Genomic DNA, 15,427 nt, shown 5'->3' with positions numbered 1-15,427 from the left:
GATATCAAGTATGTGTCTCTAGCTGTAAACACACTCCCTCACACACACACACATATACGCATACCCTCAAGGGCCTAATTGAATTCACTGTTGTGGGACTATTATACAAGCAAAGGGTCCTCCAGGGATGGAGGGAAAGATGGGGAGAAGACAGCGCCCGTGAAATTGCCTGAAGCTGGGAAGTGAAAGAGTTGGATCACAGTCCATGGTCTTCCTCCCTTTAGGTATATGGCCAGTCACCCCAGCAGTGCAGGCAGGGTGGCAAACACTTTCAAGTTTCATTCTGTAAGCCACTGCCTACAAACCCTTTTAAAATTAATTAATTGCTGAAGACCTCCATTTTGCACCACAAAGTAACTTCTTTGCATGGCTTGTTCTATCTGGTTGGTCCTGGAATCAGAAGGCAGATGCGCCAGGCCTGCTGTTGCAGAAACCCCTTTGAGCCAAATGGACTACCCTCCTCTCCTCCAGCCCTTCCTTTCCTTGAGCTGACTGGGTTGGGGCATATTTGGAGGAACCATGCTTGACTCCTCCTGGTTTTGGATCCCTAACCCTTTCAACATGCCACTCTCTCATTTCCTGGGCTTCCCTGGTGGCTCACTGGTAAAGAATCTGCCTGCAATGCAGGAGATGCAGGTTCGATCCCTGGGTCAGGAAGATCAGTGGGAGGATCCTTCAAGAATCTACAAGAATACTCCAGTATTCTTGCCTGGGAAATTCCAAGGACAGTGGGCTACAGTCCATGGGGTCACAAAAGAGTTGGACATGACTGAGCATGCATGCTCTCGTATCCTCATTCAGTCAGTCATTCAGCCATTCCACAGACAGGCCTGGAGCCCATGGGAGCCAGGGCTGGTGATGGGAGCTGGACTCCAGTCCACTCGGGGAGATGGATAGAAGAGGACCCGAAGTGCTACAGGGTTTACGGTCCATCACCACACGTGCAGAGGAGGCAGGGATCGGGGCTACCTGGTCAGGGCTTAGCTGCTCAGTCGTGTCTGACTCTCTTCAACCCCATGGACTGTAGCCCACCAGGCTCCTCTGTCCATGGGATTTTCCAGGCGAGAATACTGGAGTGGGCTGCCATTTCCTTCTCCACCTAGACAGGGGCGTGGAGAATTGGGACAGGCTTCCCGGGAGGGCTGACGCTCCCTCCAGCTGAGTCTTGAAAGATAGGTGTGTTCACACATGGTCGGGGGGGATCCTGGAGGGCAGCGAACATGTCTGTTCTGTTCACTGTTGTAGCCCCAGTGTCTCAGACAGAGTGACCACAGCATCGATGGCATGCCGGGGTGACCGGTGTGGGGCGGGTGACACCAGGCGGGGAAACCTGGACCCTTTCTGCTGAGGCAGCCGTGGGGGCGGGGGCGTGAAGATGTCAATCATGGGGCGTGTCTGGGCACCCCCACCCAGGAGGGTCTGCTGGGGGGCGGGGTGGGAGAGGGGTGCTGTACCTGAGATGAGGCTGGATCAGTGAGCAGGTCCAGGCCTGAGCACCCTGGACTGTGCCCTCCCTTCAAAACCATCCATTGTACCCTCTCTGCCTCCCCACTGCTCAGGCCAAACCTGATATTTACTAAATGGCTTCAAGCCCTGACCTCCAGGTCCTTGGACTCCATCTAGGTTACAGGAAACCAGATCTGGCCTTTTGTTTGTTTTTAGTCACTCAGTCGTGTCTGACCCTTTTCGACCCTGTGTTCTGTAGCCTGCCAAGCTCCTCTGTCCATGGGGATTTCCAGGTAAGAATACTGGAGTGAGTTGCCATTTCCTTCTCCAGGGGATATTCCCAACCCAGGGATCAAACCCTGGTCTCCTGCAAGTCTCCTGCGTTGCACGAGAGTTCTTTACTGCTGAGCCACTGGGGAAGCCAGATCTGGCTCTACCGCCCCCCCAGAGCAGACCAGCCCTCCTGGAGCCTCAGCGGCCCCTAGTGGTTGGGCCTGTGTAGGCCCCCATGTTCTCAAAACACAAGGCTTCCCTGACCTGGCCGGCAGGCCCTGGGGATGGGCAGCCCCACCTTGCCATGTCAGACGAGGGGGTGTTCCCTCAGGAGTGCTGTCTGGGCTGAGTCGTGGTGGGGGGTGCAGACCTTGGAGGCCCAGGGTTTGCAGAAAGCACATGTGGGAGGTACCCGGGTGAACCTGTCTAATCCGGTATCAGCAAGCACCTCGTAAGCCATGCCAGCGTCCTCTGCTTGTTCTCATGGCAGACTAGACTGTTGAGGGGATGGATCTCTAAGCCCCTCCAGATTCTGCCTTCCTGCCTTCCTACACACACAGCGTACACCCCCCAACTCTTCCCTTGGTGTTTTAGGATTGGGGCTGGGGCATCAGGAACTTTCATCTCACCATGTCACAAATGGAGAATCTGGGCAGGGACCTTTAGCTCCAGGCTTAATGCAGGGCTGGATCAGAGCTGATTGATAGCGGAGAGTCCAGTGGGTTAGAGCATCTGTGGGATGCAAGGACCCCATGCTAGGAGAGGTGATGGGGACTTTAGAAGCCTGTGTAGGTTCTGGACCCGGCAGTGCAGCTCACCTCGGGCAGGCCTCTGGGGAATACTGTCACCTGTCCCTATCCACTCTTTGTATCCAGTTTTTTCTTGTTCTTTTTAATATTCTTTTATGTGGCTGTGTCAGGTCTTAGTTGCAGGGTGCGGGATCTTTCACTGCGGCTTGCAGGCTCAGTATTTGTGGTCTTAGTTGCAGGGCGTGCGACCTTTCACTGCGGCTTGCAGGCTCAGTATTTGTGGCCATGGCCTTGGTTGCCCCGTGGCAAGTGGGAATCTCAGTTCCCCAACCAGGGATGGAACCCGCATCCCCTACATCGGAAGGCGGATTCTTAACCCCCGAACCACCAGGGAAGTCCCCTACTTTCTTAATCAAGGCTCACAGCCTGTCTGGGGAGGATGTCCAGGGCTCTCCTTGGAGAAGGGTTCCTAGTCTGGAGTGGCCGCTTTTGGGACCAGCTGGAGACACAGCAAGTGGCCTCAGAGAGTGTAGTCTCTTCACTACAGATTGAGGAGAACAAGAGAACGTTACCTGGAGAGAAACTCTGATGTTAGGGGTGTGCTTGTAAATATTTAACAACCAGCTGTCAGGGTGGGGTTTGGGAAAGGATTTGATTTGCAACATTTGTCAGTTTCCATGGTGTGATTGCTCCCACCATGGCCACTCTCAAGCTGTTAATGTGATTATCAAACTTGCAAAATTCCCGAAAAATTATCATTTGGCCTTCATTGACCAGAGCAAGGGATCTCTGCCCTCCATCCATGCAATCTTTCCCAACAGCTTCTCTGTTGTAGGGCCAGAACCTCCTGCCAAAATCTCACCACCCAACACCCTCTTCCCCCTGCCCCCGGGCCCTGGGACAGCTGTGGGCCTCTCCCTCTGCGCTCTAGTTCTTGAGAAATGGGTGTCTCTGGCTAGATAAAGAAATCTATTTGGAGATAAACACTCATTCTCCAAACCTGGAGGAAATGCCAAGTTTGCTGAATTAACCCCCAGGAGTTAAATAAATCTGAATCATTGTCCTCCTCAGACCAGCTCCCCGGCTCTCTGAACCCCAACAACAGCCTCTCAACTAGAGCCTCTTGGGATGCTGGCAATGACTGCTTTTGATTTACGCTTTCTTCTAGACCCCAGAAGGCCCTTCTGCCCCATCTTTCCCTGAAGTCCTGCCTAGAAATGGGAGGTCAGAGGAAAACAAGCCCCTCCCCTCAGCCCTCCTGCTCCTAGAAGCTCATCTGCATAGAAGAAGCCCCTTGTAGATTCCTTCAAGGACACAGGAAATTCGCCTTTAGAGGACTGAGCCCAGCAGAGCACACCAGCCCACGTGTATTTTACTCTTGAATGAGCTGTGCACATAGCTGTGCTTTGCTTTTGGCAAGATACATGTTCTGGAAATCTTGTGTTTGATAACTACAACCACCCTCCCTGTGGGCAAAACTTTAGGGTTTCAAAGCACTTTTACACACCGGATGTCATCTAATGGGAGCCATGTGCCATCGCTTGGGGTGGGTAGTGATGGTGTCAGCATTCTCATGGCCTGTCACTGCTATTAATAGAAGGGGTTTTGGGACTTCCCTGGTGGTTCAGTGGTTGAGAATCCACCTGCCAATGCAGGGGACACGGGTTCAGTCCCTGGTCTGAGAAGATCCCACGTGCCATGCGGCAAATCAGCCCGTGTGCCGTAACTACAGAAAGCCCGCGCACCACAGCTACTGAATCCACAGTCTAGAGCCCGTGCTCTGCAACAAGAAAAGCCACCGCAGTGAGAAGTGTTCGCACAGCTAGAGAGTAGCCCCTGGAGCTGCGACTAGAGAAAGCCCTCTCACAGCTGGCCCCGTTGCAGCCAAAAATAAATACATAAATTTTTTTTAAAAGAAGGTGCTTTTTCAGATACCACCTAAGCCAACACATCCAGCTAGGGAGCTTCCACCATCTCCGGGTGAGTCTCTGCTTGGCCCCTGTGCCAGTGGAAACAACTTCCTGGAGGCAGTGCATCCCAGCCTTGGAGAGCTCAGAGGCTTGGAAACTTACTATGTGGGTCGAACCCAAATGTGCTTTATGTGTTGCAGGTTTGATGTGTTGGTTGCAGTTTGACACTTTGGAGTCCACAGTACAGAACTTGCACAATCTAACCCCGGGTTCAGTGGTTCAAAGGGGGCTCGCATGTCCCTCCATCTCCCACCCATCCCCCAGATCTTTCTTAGTATTGCTTCTGCTGCTAAGTCACTTCAGTCGTGTCCGACTCTGTGCGACCCCATAGATGGCAGCCCACCAGGCTCCCCCGTCCCTGGGATTCTCCAAGCAAAAACACTGGAGTTGGTTGCCATTTCCTTCTCCAATGCATGAAAGTGAAAAGTGAAAGGGAAGTCGCTCAGTCATGTCCGACTCTCAGCGACCCCATGGACTGCAGCCTACCAGGCTCCTCCATCCATGGGATTTTCCAGGCAAGAGTACTGGAGTGGGGTGCCATTGCCTTCTACGTCTTAGTATTATTGCAGATCCCTGCAAATGTTCTTTGGAATCCCTTCAGCAGCCTGGCCCACTCTCCTCTGAGTGTACCTTCTGCCACGTCTCAGCTTAGTGCGTGGGGTTGGAAGCTCTGCATGAGCCACGCCTCTGCTCGTGGATCCTCACAGAGCATCAGTATAGAGGTTTGTTTGACAGACAACGTTACACTTTGGACAGACTGAGCCTGCTGTCAACTGAAACATGGTGCTAAACCACATCTCCCGTTCTGTACTTATATTATCGACCTTTTTTTTTCTGGCCAAAGTGTTAGAAGTTTAAATTCCAACTTATTAGATGAGAATTAATCTTATTAGAATTAGCACGTTGCCAAAATCCGTAAAGATCATTTGGATCCAGGTTTCATGTCACCCATAAATTTGTCAAGTGTTTTTTCAGAACTTTTCTGAGTCACTGATTAAAATATCGAGGAAGAGGGTCGAGGAGAAAGAATGTAGCATCTCCCAGAAGGCTTTCTCCTACTGACATCTCTCCTTTCATTGCCATCCGTTGGGTGTTGGGTCCTAATAATCCACACAGTTGTCCACCGGGCCATGTGTCCAAGTTTTCCATGAGGAAATCACAGGAGGTCATTTACGGCATCTCTGTCTACTACATTCTCCTGCTCTTTAGCGTGTTAAACCCAGAAAGTGGGCACTATTGTAGCAGGCATTCATCCTAGTCACCCCAGTGCCTAAGTACCCAGTGGGAACTCAAAAAGTATTGGGAAAATAATCAGTTGCATTAGTGAGTGAAAAAAAAAAAAAAAAAACCGGTCCAAGTCAATGTGAAATTTAGAAGTATTTAGTTTTCCTGATTGCACCTTATTTCTGTATTTTGAAGATTAGAACAGTGATTGTTTCTACTTTCTCCCTTATTGTGCATGCTCAATCACCCAGTTGGGTCCGACAGTTTGTGGCCCCATAGACTGCTGCCCTAATACCCGTGAATCCTAAAAGGACACCAGTTTGCCTACAGATGAGAAACTAGGAGCTTAGGAAAGCTGAGGGATTTGCTGTAAGTCAAAAAGCTATTAACAGGAGACAGTAGGAGTCAAGTGTGGTACCTTGCTGGCCTCAAGGTATCGTGATGTTCTGTCTAGCCTGTTAAGTTTGAGAAAGTTCCCCCAGCTCAGCCAACAGAGACAAGAATATCTCTACCTAACAAAAAATGATGAGGAGACAGTATATTTCTTTTATAGTCTCAATTTTATTTACCATCAGTCACTCATTCATTCAATAAATATTTGTTGAACATCAACTAGTGCCAGGCTATTCTAGGCCCTGCAAACACAACTGTTAATCAGCCGTCTCTGAGCTTAAATTTGAGTTGGAGGTGGGAGAGAAAATAGCAAGTAGTGTAGTGTCTAGTCCAAGGGTTGTGAAATACATGGTCACGATAAGGGCTGTGAAATGAGGCAGAGCAAGGGGGAGAGCAAGGGCAGAGGGACTCTATTTCACTCTGAAGATGTGGCATCTGACAGATCTAATGAAGAAACTGAGACAGCAAGCGTTTGGGGGCCACTGGCACCACCAGTCACGTATTTGTGGAAATACCATACTCTTTCTTCTAGGAAGCAGGGACCTAGATCATAAGACGAACTTTCCAGCTGGAAAACATAATTCTCTCAAGGTGTGTTCACTCGTTAGTCCCTCATTCATCTTCTCAAGAGATACCAAGCATTCACTCTGTGCCATCCGCGTGCTGGGGATGAAGGAGTGAACAAGGTGTTATCTCGAGAGGCAGACAAGGATGTCAAGTCCCAAGAGCAGAGGGGATGAGAGCTGTGAGGTGCTGTGGACAGGCTGGAGGAAGACAACAGTTGAGGCTTATCACCACATATGATGTTTCAGGGATCCATTTAATCAAAGAAAATAAAATATAAAAGCATTAAGTTCTGTAATGATGGTTGTTGCCAAAAATTTTAAAGCCATGTAATCATTTTGTCAAATGAAATCTTGTACAGAAAGTCCAATATATTTTTAAAAGGTGCTCTGATTGATGTAAACTTGGGACACCTTCCAAGGCATGTAACAGAGGAGGAAAATGACTACTCCAAATATTTGTTAGACTTGAGAACAGAAGTCTGCTCATTGTCCACTAAAACCCGCTTATCTTCAAGTGCCCAGGTAAACCAAAATTTGCAGAACACTCAGTTATCCATCAAAACCATTAAAACAGTTACCTCTGGCTTACGTTAAATGGAATAAATCTTTGCCCAACTGAGAACTGACTCAGCTAATTTTTTCCTGCCCTCCAAAGTCACAGAATCAAACGCAGCACTGCTCGGCACAGCCCAAGTGACTCGTAAGCAAAATTTAAAGGGCTCATCATTCGGGTTTTTTTTTTTCCCCCAGCTTCTGGGCAGAGGCCACCACCTTAATTTGCATTAAGAACTATGGCTTTTAAAGTGAGCTCACTTCAGCATCACTTGGCTTTGGATGGTCCTAAACTGTTCTCCAGAACTTTCTGCTTTGAAGAAACGCCTGCTCTCTGCCCACTTGTAACACATGTACATATGGGTGCTCATTATACACTCGCATTTCTCTGTACCTTTTCTCTTATCCACACACACAACACGGGACGATGTAGACCTCACGATTCCAGTCGGGGAACCAGCAGTCCTGGCCCACTAACCCACACCTCCTCTCCCTTGTCTCTGCAGATGACGGCGACCGCTCAAGCCCCCTCTAAGGCCCAGGCTGTCCACATCTCCACGCCCTCAGCTGCTGCCAGCACGCCCGTGCCCACCGCCCCCATTGACCCCCAGGCCCAGCTGGAGGCTGACAAGCGCGCTGTGTACAGGTAGGAGACACTCTGGCCGGGCTGCGCTCAGAAGCCCCCAGGTAGCCTCAGGCCCAGCCCAGCCCTGAGAGATGAGAGTGCAGGCCCGAGGGTGGGCTCATGGAAGCCAGTAGCCAGGGCTGTTCTCTCCCCGCTTCCCCCTGAAATCACCCCAGAGAGCCCTCAGCTGGCCACACAGGGTGGGCTCCAGCTTCCTGGAATCATCCAGGGAGGGAAATGCAGCCTGGGCTGTGTCTCCCAGGAGGGGCCCTCCCCAGCCCAACTGGGGGGATGAGTCCCGATGAGCATCAGAATGCCCCTACCCGCCCACCACTCAGAGCTGCCTCAGGACTGTCCCGGCCCCAGTGCCCATTGTCACCCTCACTCCAACACACACCGTCCAGGACTCATTCATGAGCGAACTTGAGTCCACCTGAAAGCCTCTGGGAGGCTTGTTAGAACACGCATAGCTGGACTCCGTGCTTGGAAATGCTGAATCAGTAGGTCAAGCTGTAGGAAGAGGACATGAATTTTTAACAAGCATTCCAGGTGGATGTAATGCAGCTACCTCTTGGCCCACGCTGTGATTCACGGTTGACTTTGGTTTTCAGCAGTAGAGGTTGTATGTGACGGTGGAGGTTCTGACACCCTCCCCGAGAGGGGCTGCTTGCAGGGAGCAGGCTGCTTGTCTTGTTTTAGTCTGCATTAGCCCCTGGCACCCAGGGCTGGGCCCTGATTGTTGCAGAGGGTGGGTGAGGCTCAGGGACTTACTGGTCTGTCTTGTGTACACGGGTGAAGTGAAGGTGCAGTCCTCGGAAGGCAGATCTGATGAGGCCCTGGCAGGGATTTCAGCCATCATTTATCCATGGGGAGCCCACATCACTAAGAAAAGATGCCTAAGTATGGAGGCGTCGGTACTGAGGTCAAACCCTTGTGCACATCCACTTGTGTGTAGGCACGAACAGCCATGAGCATCAGCACCATTAACCTCCACTGGGCGAGCCCTGCAGTGGGCGCTAAGGCCACCCACACTCGGACCGGCCCACCCAGGGTGAATCAGAGGACTGAGTCCTTCCTCACTCACCCCCACTGCCTGCCCCCGGTCCTGACAGGCTTTATGGTAATGGTCGTAATTTTAGCTGTTATCATAATTATCCTTGGCACTACCTGTAGGCACTCAGATGGGCTGAATAAATGCCTCTAATCCAACAGTTGGAAGTCCAGAGCAATGGGCCCTGATCCCTAGATCATGACTGGAGATTCTTCCCAGGCCTGGATAACACAGTGCCTGCCCCCCAAGGACCATCCCCCTACCCCCAGACACACAGACACTCAGGCCAGGCCCAGCTCCTGTGCATAGAGACCTCTGCCTTGGGCTCTGAAGAATGCCTGGATCTGGTGTCACAGGGCCAATCAGAGACCCTGAGAAAGATTCCAGCTCCCCCTCCCGCAACACAGACCAGTAAGTGCTCCTGTCCTCCCACCACCTTGGCATTGAGTCCTTGCTGTTACTAGTGCTGTGCTGGGCGCAGGGGAAAGAGGGTAAATTATAAAGGTAATGTGCGGGCTCTTGCCAGACTCTCTGAAAATGAGAACAAGAAACCAACACAGAGTGGTCAGAGCTTTAACAGAGACAGCTTCAAGGGGGAGGCAGTATTCAAGCTTGATTTGAAACCTGAGTAAGACTGCTCAGCAAGAGGAGAAATGGAGGCGGGGGTGGCTTCCAGGCAGAGGAGAGCCTGGTGAGTTCCCAGCACAGCCACTGGCCAGAGCAGCTGGGTGTGGGGACACGAGGCTGCATGGGGTCTATAAGTTCAACTATGTGGTGGGCTTGTGCCTTTGTGGGGAACAGAAGCAGGCACAGGAGAGTGACATGGCCTCTGAAATGCGTTGGGGTACAGTCATCACACCTCATTTAGATAGTGATCGACATGCTCCGAGTGCGATCCGGACTGGCAGCATCGCATCCCCTGGGAGCTGTTTGGAGACACTGACTCTCAGGCCTCACTCGACCTCGGGATTCCTGCTCTGCTCTTTGACGAGATCCCGGGTGATTCATGTGCCCACTGCAGATGGGTCCCCGACCCCTTCCCAGACTCCAGGGGGCAAGGGCATGTAGCGAGCACCGATCGTAGTCTAGAAAGACCCCCAGTTAGTGGTGTGACAAAAAGCTTCTGGAAACCTAGACTCGAGTCCTCCCTTCTCCTGGTACTCATCTCAGCATTGGTTTCACGATAGAGCCTAATCACTGGTTCAGCAAGAATAATGAGACAACCCATGTCAGCACCCGGCTCCATGTCTAGCACAAAGCAGACAATTCTCTATGTCCCACCAGTGGGACCCACGTGCTCCATAGCCCTTCCCAAGACCCCAGGGTCATGCCCCACCCAGGCCCAGCCAGGAAGTGAGCTGCCTCCCACGGTCCATCATGGTGTCACTTGATGTATGGAGGCCCAGATGGTCCTTCAATCAACATGTCTCACCTTTGTGGGGCAGGTCCCCTCACAGCCCGTGGCATTTGCACAATAATCTCTGCAACTGTCTGAAGGTGAAGAAGAAACCCCGAGCTGATGCCACCAAAGAACCAGCCAAACATTGCCACCCAGCCTCTCAGGACGACCAAGCGGACAGACGTCAGCATCCTTGCCCGGTTCTTTCCTCTGCAGCCCTTCCTGTCCCAGGGCCCCAGGGTGTCTGTCTCCCACAACCACACCTCTCCCATTAGTGCCAGTCGCCCTCTCCACAGCCCTTGTTGGGGGGTGAGGCAGGGAGGAGGAGGGGGCCCCGCCTCCTGCAGGGTCGGGTAATTCTAATTAGATTTGCCTGCCTGGGGCAGCGGCGCTCCAGAGCACATCAGGGAGTCTGCATTTCATGTCAATAAATGTAACCAGACCCTTTCCATGGAGATTAGTGCCCGGCTCTGACTTTTGGGAGCCCCCTCTGAGGCCCCTCCCAGATCCGAAGAAGAATGGAGGTGTGGGGGAGGCCCCTCCCTGGCCAGGTCTTCAGGGCGGCAGGAGACAGTACCACGAGAGGGAGGGAGCCCGTCAGTGCCCTGACGCTTTATTTGTATGTGAGGATGTGTTAATGAAATGTACTGGTTCCTTCTGATGTGGAAGCTGGGTGTGTGTGTGTGTCTGTGTCTGTGTCTGTATATGTGTGTGTGTAGTGTGTGTGTGTGTGTGTGGCCGGGGAGAGGGGAGGCAGAGCCTGTCTTTAATTGGATCATACCAGAGCATCATCTGGGCTAATCAGCAAGGCAACCAGGAGCTCGGGCTCAGATTAATGATTGCAGTCTAATCCAAGCAGATCCCATGATTAGATGCACATCGTGGGTAATTGTGTTTGTGGCCCGTGAGCAATGCCGAGCCTGGGTCTGTGGAGGGGAGGCCCCGTGGAGTGGGGACCACAGGTTTGGACCCAGCTCAAAAATCTCCTTCCCCAGGCCCACCTCACCCCTGGGGTTTTCGTCTCACAAGAAGTTAAAATTTAGCTTGGACCACACCTCCCCGCCCCCTCCTCCAGTGTGGGCTGTGGGCTGGACGGTGTTAGGTGGCTGGGAACCTGGGGCTTGGCTTGCCAGCAACCACAGAGACGGGCCAAGAGGGTGAGGTTAATCCGGCCTTCACTCTCCCTCCTCCCCTGCAGTCTCCTTGGTTCCCCTTTGAAGTGAGTGGGTTCCCATGGAAACCATGATGTCCTGGGGAGCAGAAGAGTGGCAGGAGCTGGGCCTGGCCAGGTGCGGTGGGGAGGAGGGGGACTCTGGTAAGACCATTCTGCGAAGGCTGAGTTCCTGCCGCTTAGGCTGACATTCTGTCTGAGGACCCGGGAAGAGGCCGGCCAGGCACAGCAGAAGTTACCTGCTAGTGATGGGAAGTGCTGGGCTAGAGGTCGGAACAGTGAGCGAAGGGTGGGGGCAGTCCCACCATGAAAAATGCCAGGGAGCTGAGTTGTGAATCAGGTGTGCAGGCTGAGGGGGCTGCAGAGCCCTGTATTTCTCCTTTGTGGCGTTACTCGCAACTGAATGGATTGTGTTAATATTAGTTCTGTTTCCACTGCTAGATCGTTGCCTCCGTGAAGACAGGGTCTGTGTGTTTTCATTGATTTATCCCCAGTGCCTTCCACAGCACCTTAGAGCTTGCAGCCTGGACGAGGGTGTACTAAATCAGAGCTGTTGAGTGGATTCCTTAAACAGGCGAGGAAGGACTGGACATATTTCAGGGTTCTAGGCTGGGGTGCTGGCAAAATGGTCCTGGGGGGAGAGGGACCAGGAGAGCCCTCACTGTGACGTCCGTCAATCTCCATGGTGTGACTGCACCCACCACGGCCCTTTTCAAGCTACGGTGTGATGCTGCATGACATAGCTGGGAAGAGAAGCACACAGATGGCTCCCACCAGCCTCAAGTACAAACCCCACACAGGAGCCAAGTTACAGGTACCCAGTTTTACCAGCTCCTTTATAACTGATTGTACGGGATGGATTAGCCACAATTCTGCACTCCTTGGTCCTATCCGGTCCACTCCTCAGTTTCAAATCTGAAATGGTCTCTCTTAACAAATTAATCCTTAGAACAAGACCTAGCATAGAATGAATGCTTTCTGTGTGTGTGTGTGTTAAATTGCTTCAGTCGTGTCCGACTCTTTGCAATTATATGGACTTTAGCCCACCAGGCTCCTCTGTCCATGAATTTCTCCAGGCAAGAATACTGGAGTGGGTTGCCATTTCCTCCTGCAGGGGATCTTCCAGACCCAGGGCTGGAACCTGTATCTCTAATGTCTCCTACATTGGCAGGCAGGTTCTTTACCACTGGCGCCACCTAGGAAGTCCTGGAATGCCTTCTAAGTGTCTGCAATTGTGATCTTTCACCTCAACCCCAACACAGTGAGTTTTCTCCTTCCTAGAATCTATCCATCTCCATCCAGCTCTCAGCATCTGCTTGAGCAAAGCCCCAACTTTCCCACTTTCCCCAAGGAGATTCCAAATGTTTCCTGGTCTCTCCGTTAATGAGCTCCTTTGCTGCAGCTCCAGAAACCTGTCATCAAACCAGTCTTCTGCCTCCTCTTTAGCTTCTCAGCCGTCAGTCTTGGCCTGTCCATGTAGCGTTTGTCATTCTTCCTGTCGGTCTCATCTCTCTGTAAACCACGCTCAGAGTTTCTGCCCACGTGGGACCTTGCCCTAGACAGCTCATGCTGAAGAAGTCCACTTCTAGCCCAGTGAAAGCAATACTCATTCCTAAAGCCTTGTTTGTAATCCATTTGTCCTGTCACATGCAGACTGGATCACTCTAGACTCTGCTCTTGTTTAGGGAAAGATCAGAACAGAGTAGTGGGCAGGTCCCTCCCTTGAGACTGTCCCTCGAAAGGTCACTGAAGTTCAGGCTTGGTCCTGATGGTCCTGTAGTTAGGGGGGCAAAAGTCATAGAACAACTATTCTGGGTGGCAGGACGAGCTCTAGAAATGGATGTAGTGGTAATTAATTTGGTCAGCTCGCACAAGTTAGTTTCTCTGAGCCTGTTTTCTCAACCATAAAAAAAGGAAATAGTCATAGCTAGACTAAAATGAGATGATGTTATGATATCTAACACACAGATCAGTGTTGGCTGCATGGGATGAAGTGAAGGTGGGGTTTTTTTTTGTTTTTTAATGGTGAAGCTACTTCTTTAAAACATTTTTTTACTATTTATTTATTTTTGCTGTGCTGGGTCTTTGCTGCTGGGCATGGACTTTCTCTAGTTGCAGCTAGTGGGGGCTATAGTTTCAGCATTTGGGCTTCTCATCACAGTGGTTCCTCTTGTTGCGGAGCATGGGCTCTAGGCGTGCAGGCTCAATAGTTGTGGAGCATGGGCTTAGTTGCTCCTTGGCATGTGGGATCTTCCAGGACCAGGGATTGAACTTGTGTCCCCTGCGTTGGCAGGCAGAATCTTAACTGCTGGACCACCAGGGAAGTCCCGAGATGGGGGTGTTTTAAACAGAGGGGCCAGCTCGGTCCCCTTGGCCCTTTCAGTACATGAGGCATCTTGTGTGTTTGGGGAGGTGAAATTCAGGCATCAGAACAGGGCCTGGGGACCTCAATTGCCTGGGTTTCCATTCTGTCTCCACCACTGGCCTCTAAACCTTTCTGGGCCTTTCCTCATGTGTAAAATGGGACTGAAAATAGTGCCCTCTCCTCATTAGGCTGGTCATGAGGATTAGGTGAGATAATACCATAAAGTGCTGGGGGAGGAATCTGGTACTTAGAGAGTGCACTGCAGGCATTAGCTGCTATTAGATGTTTGAGGAAATGAAACGGGGGTTGGTAGGGCTAGAAGGTGACTGCTGAGAGGCGAGACAGCAAGAAGCAAGATAGGAAAGGGCTCCCAGTTGAGTGCTGTTCGCACTGCAATTTGGTTAAACATTTATTGAGCTCTGCCATGTGTAAGCATCGTGTCAAGTTCCAAGAGGGATTCTGAATTAGAATGGATCGGTCCAGGGAGTGGGAGGAAAATAGGCGTAGGAAGTAGCTAGAGTATAAACTTGGCACATGGTTCGGGCTCAAAAAGTATTTGTGGAATTGACTGCAAGGCCCCTGGCCCATGGTGCAGTGTGGGAGTGTTGGACTGCTTTCCCAAGGGAGATGAAGCCCAAGGGAAATGGTAGCCAAGAGGCCTCTCCTGGGACCGGGACCATGGATGGGATGAGAGGAGCCCCCAGCAGCTTGAGGTTGGGCAGGGGGGCTGGCTGCCGTGTGACCGACCTCTTCAGCAGCTGCCTGGCCAGGACCCTGGGAACTGGCCCTTCCTGCTGAAGCGTCTTTGAGGGAACTCTTCCACCCTGTGACCAAAGGGTGTTTCGTCTCCAGGGAGTTGACCCTGGGGCTTAACCCTGTGCCTTCCCTGGCAGAGGGCTGGGTCATTCCTGGAACGTGCTGGGCGAGGTGGCCTGAGGATGGAGGGGGATAGAAGTTCAGCCATTCCAAACTGAAGAGTCAGGACCAGATGCTTCCGGACGAGTTGCTGGGAGCAGATGTTCCAGGCAGGGTTTTATGGGCTGGGGCTCTAGCAGACACTCCTTGCTTTTGGAAGCAGTTGGATTCACTGGCATCCGAGAAAACATCTCAGCTGTTGACTACAGTCAGGGGAGTGATCCTGCCGGAGCCGTCAGCTGAAAGTCAAACCATGCTCAGTTCTCCCCCAGGCGCCAGGCATCGCCTGCTCCCTGCCCTTCCTGCCAGCATCTTGAAGGCCCCCGCCCCTGGGCCCAGCCTCCGTACACGCTGCTGGCAGGCACTGGGACGCCGGCTGCCTGGCCCCGGGAGCAGGTGTGTTCAGAGGCAGCAGCTCTGGCTGCTTCCACGGCTCACCACCTGGCCTAGGTAGAGCTGAGAAGTCCAGATACTCCCCAAGACCAGGCACATGGATGAGAGATCCAGGAGCCCCGAATCCCAGTGACTTATTCTCACAAGGTTATGTTAGGATTAAAGGAGATAACCAACGCTCACAGCTGACAGTGCTTGGCACAGGCAAGGCTCCCAGTGAATGGTGGCCACAGTTGTGAGTCGTGACAGTGGATCAGGCCCCCTTCCTAGCAGGAGGATGGCAGTCATTGGTCCTCCTGCTGGTGCAATTGGGCTGGGATGGGAGCCGGCAAGCT

The 15,427-nt window shown here is 52.0% G+C and overlaps 1 protein-coding gene across 4 annotated transcripts in view; it reads left to right on the top strand.

Annotated features, from left to right (window-relative positions):
• Window positions 1-15,427, top strand: part of PKNOX2 (PBX/knotted 1 homeobox 2) — a 298,614-nt gene that overhangs the window by 220,502 nt on the left and 62,685 nt on the right. For 3 of the 4 annotated variants that reach the window (XM_027532932.1, XM_027532931.1, XM_027532933.1), the window contains one exon: window positions 7,680-7,819. The exons of the other annotated variant lie outside the window; for it this stretch is intronic. In XM_027532932.1, coding sequence (XP_027388733.1) covers window positions 7,680-7,819 — 140 coding nt within the window. The remainder of the gene's footprint in view (window positions 1-7,679; window positions 7,820-15,427) is intronic. 4 annotated transcript variants of the gene reach the window in all.

The sequence above is a fragment of the Bos indicus x Bos taurus genome, chromosome 29 (assembly GCF_003369695.1).
Source record: "Bos indicus x Bos taurus breed Angus x Brahman F1 hybrid chromosome 29, Bos_hybrid_MaternalHap_v2.0, whole genome shotgun sequence".
NCBI classification, from domain to species: Eukaryota; Metazoa; Chordata; class Mammalia; order Artiodactyla; family Bovidae; genus Bos; species Bos indicus x Bos taurus.
The sequence above is the reverse complement of the archived record's forward strand: the minus strand, read 5'-3'. Positions and strand labels throughout refer to the sequence as shown.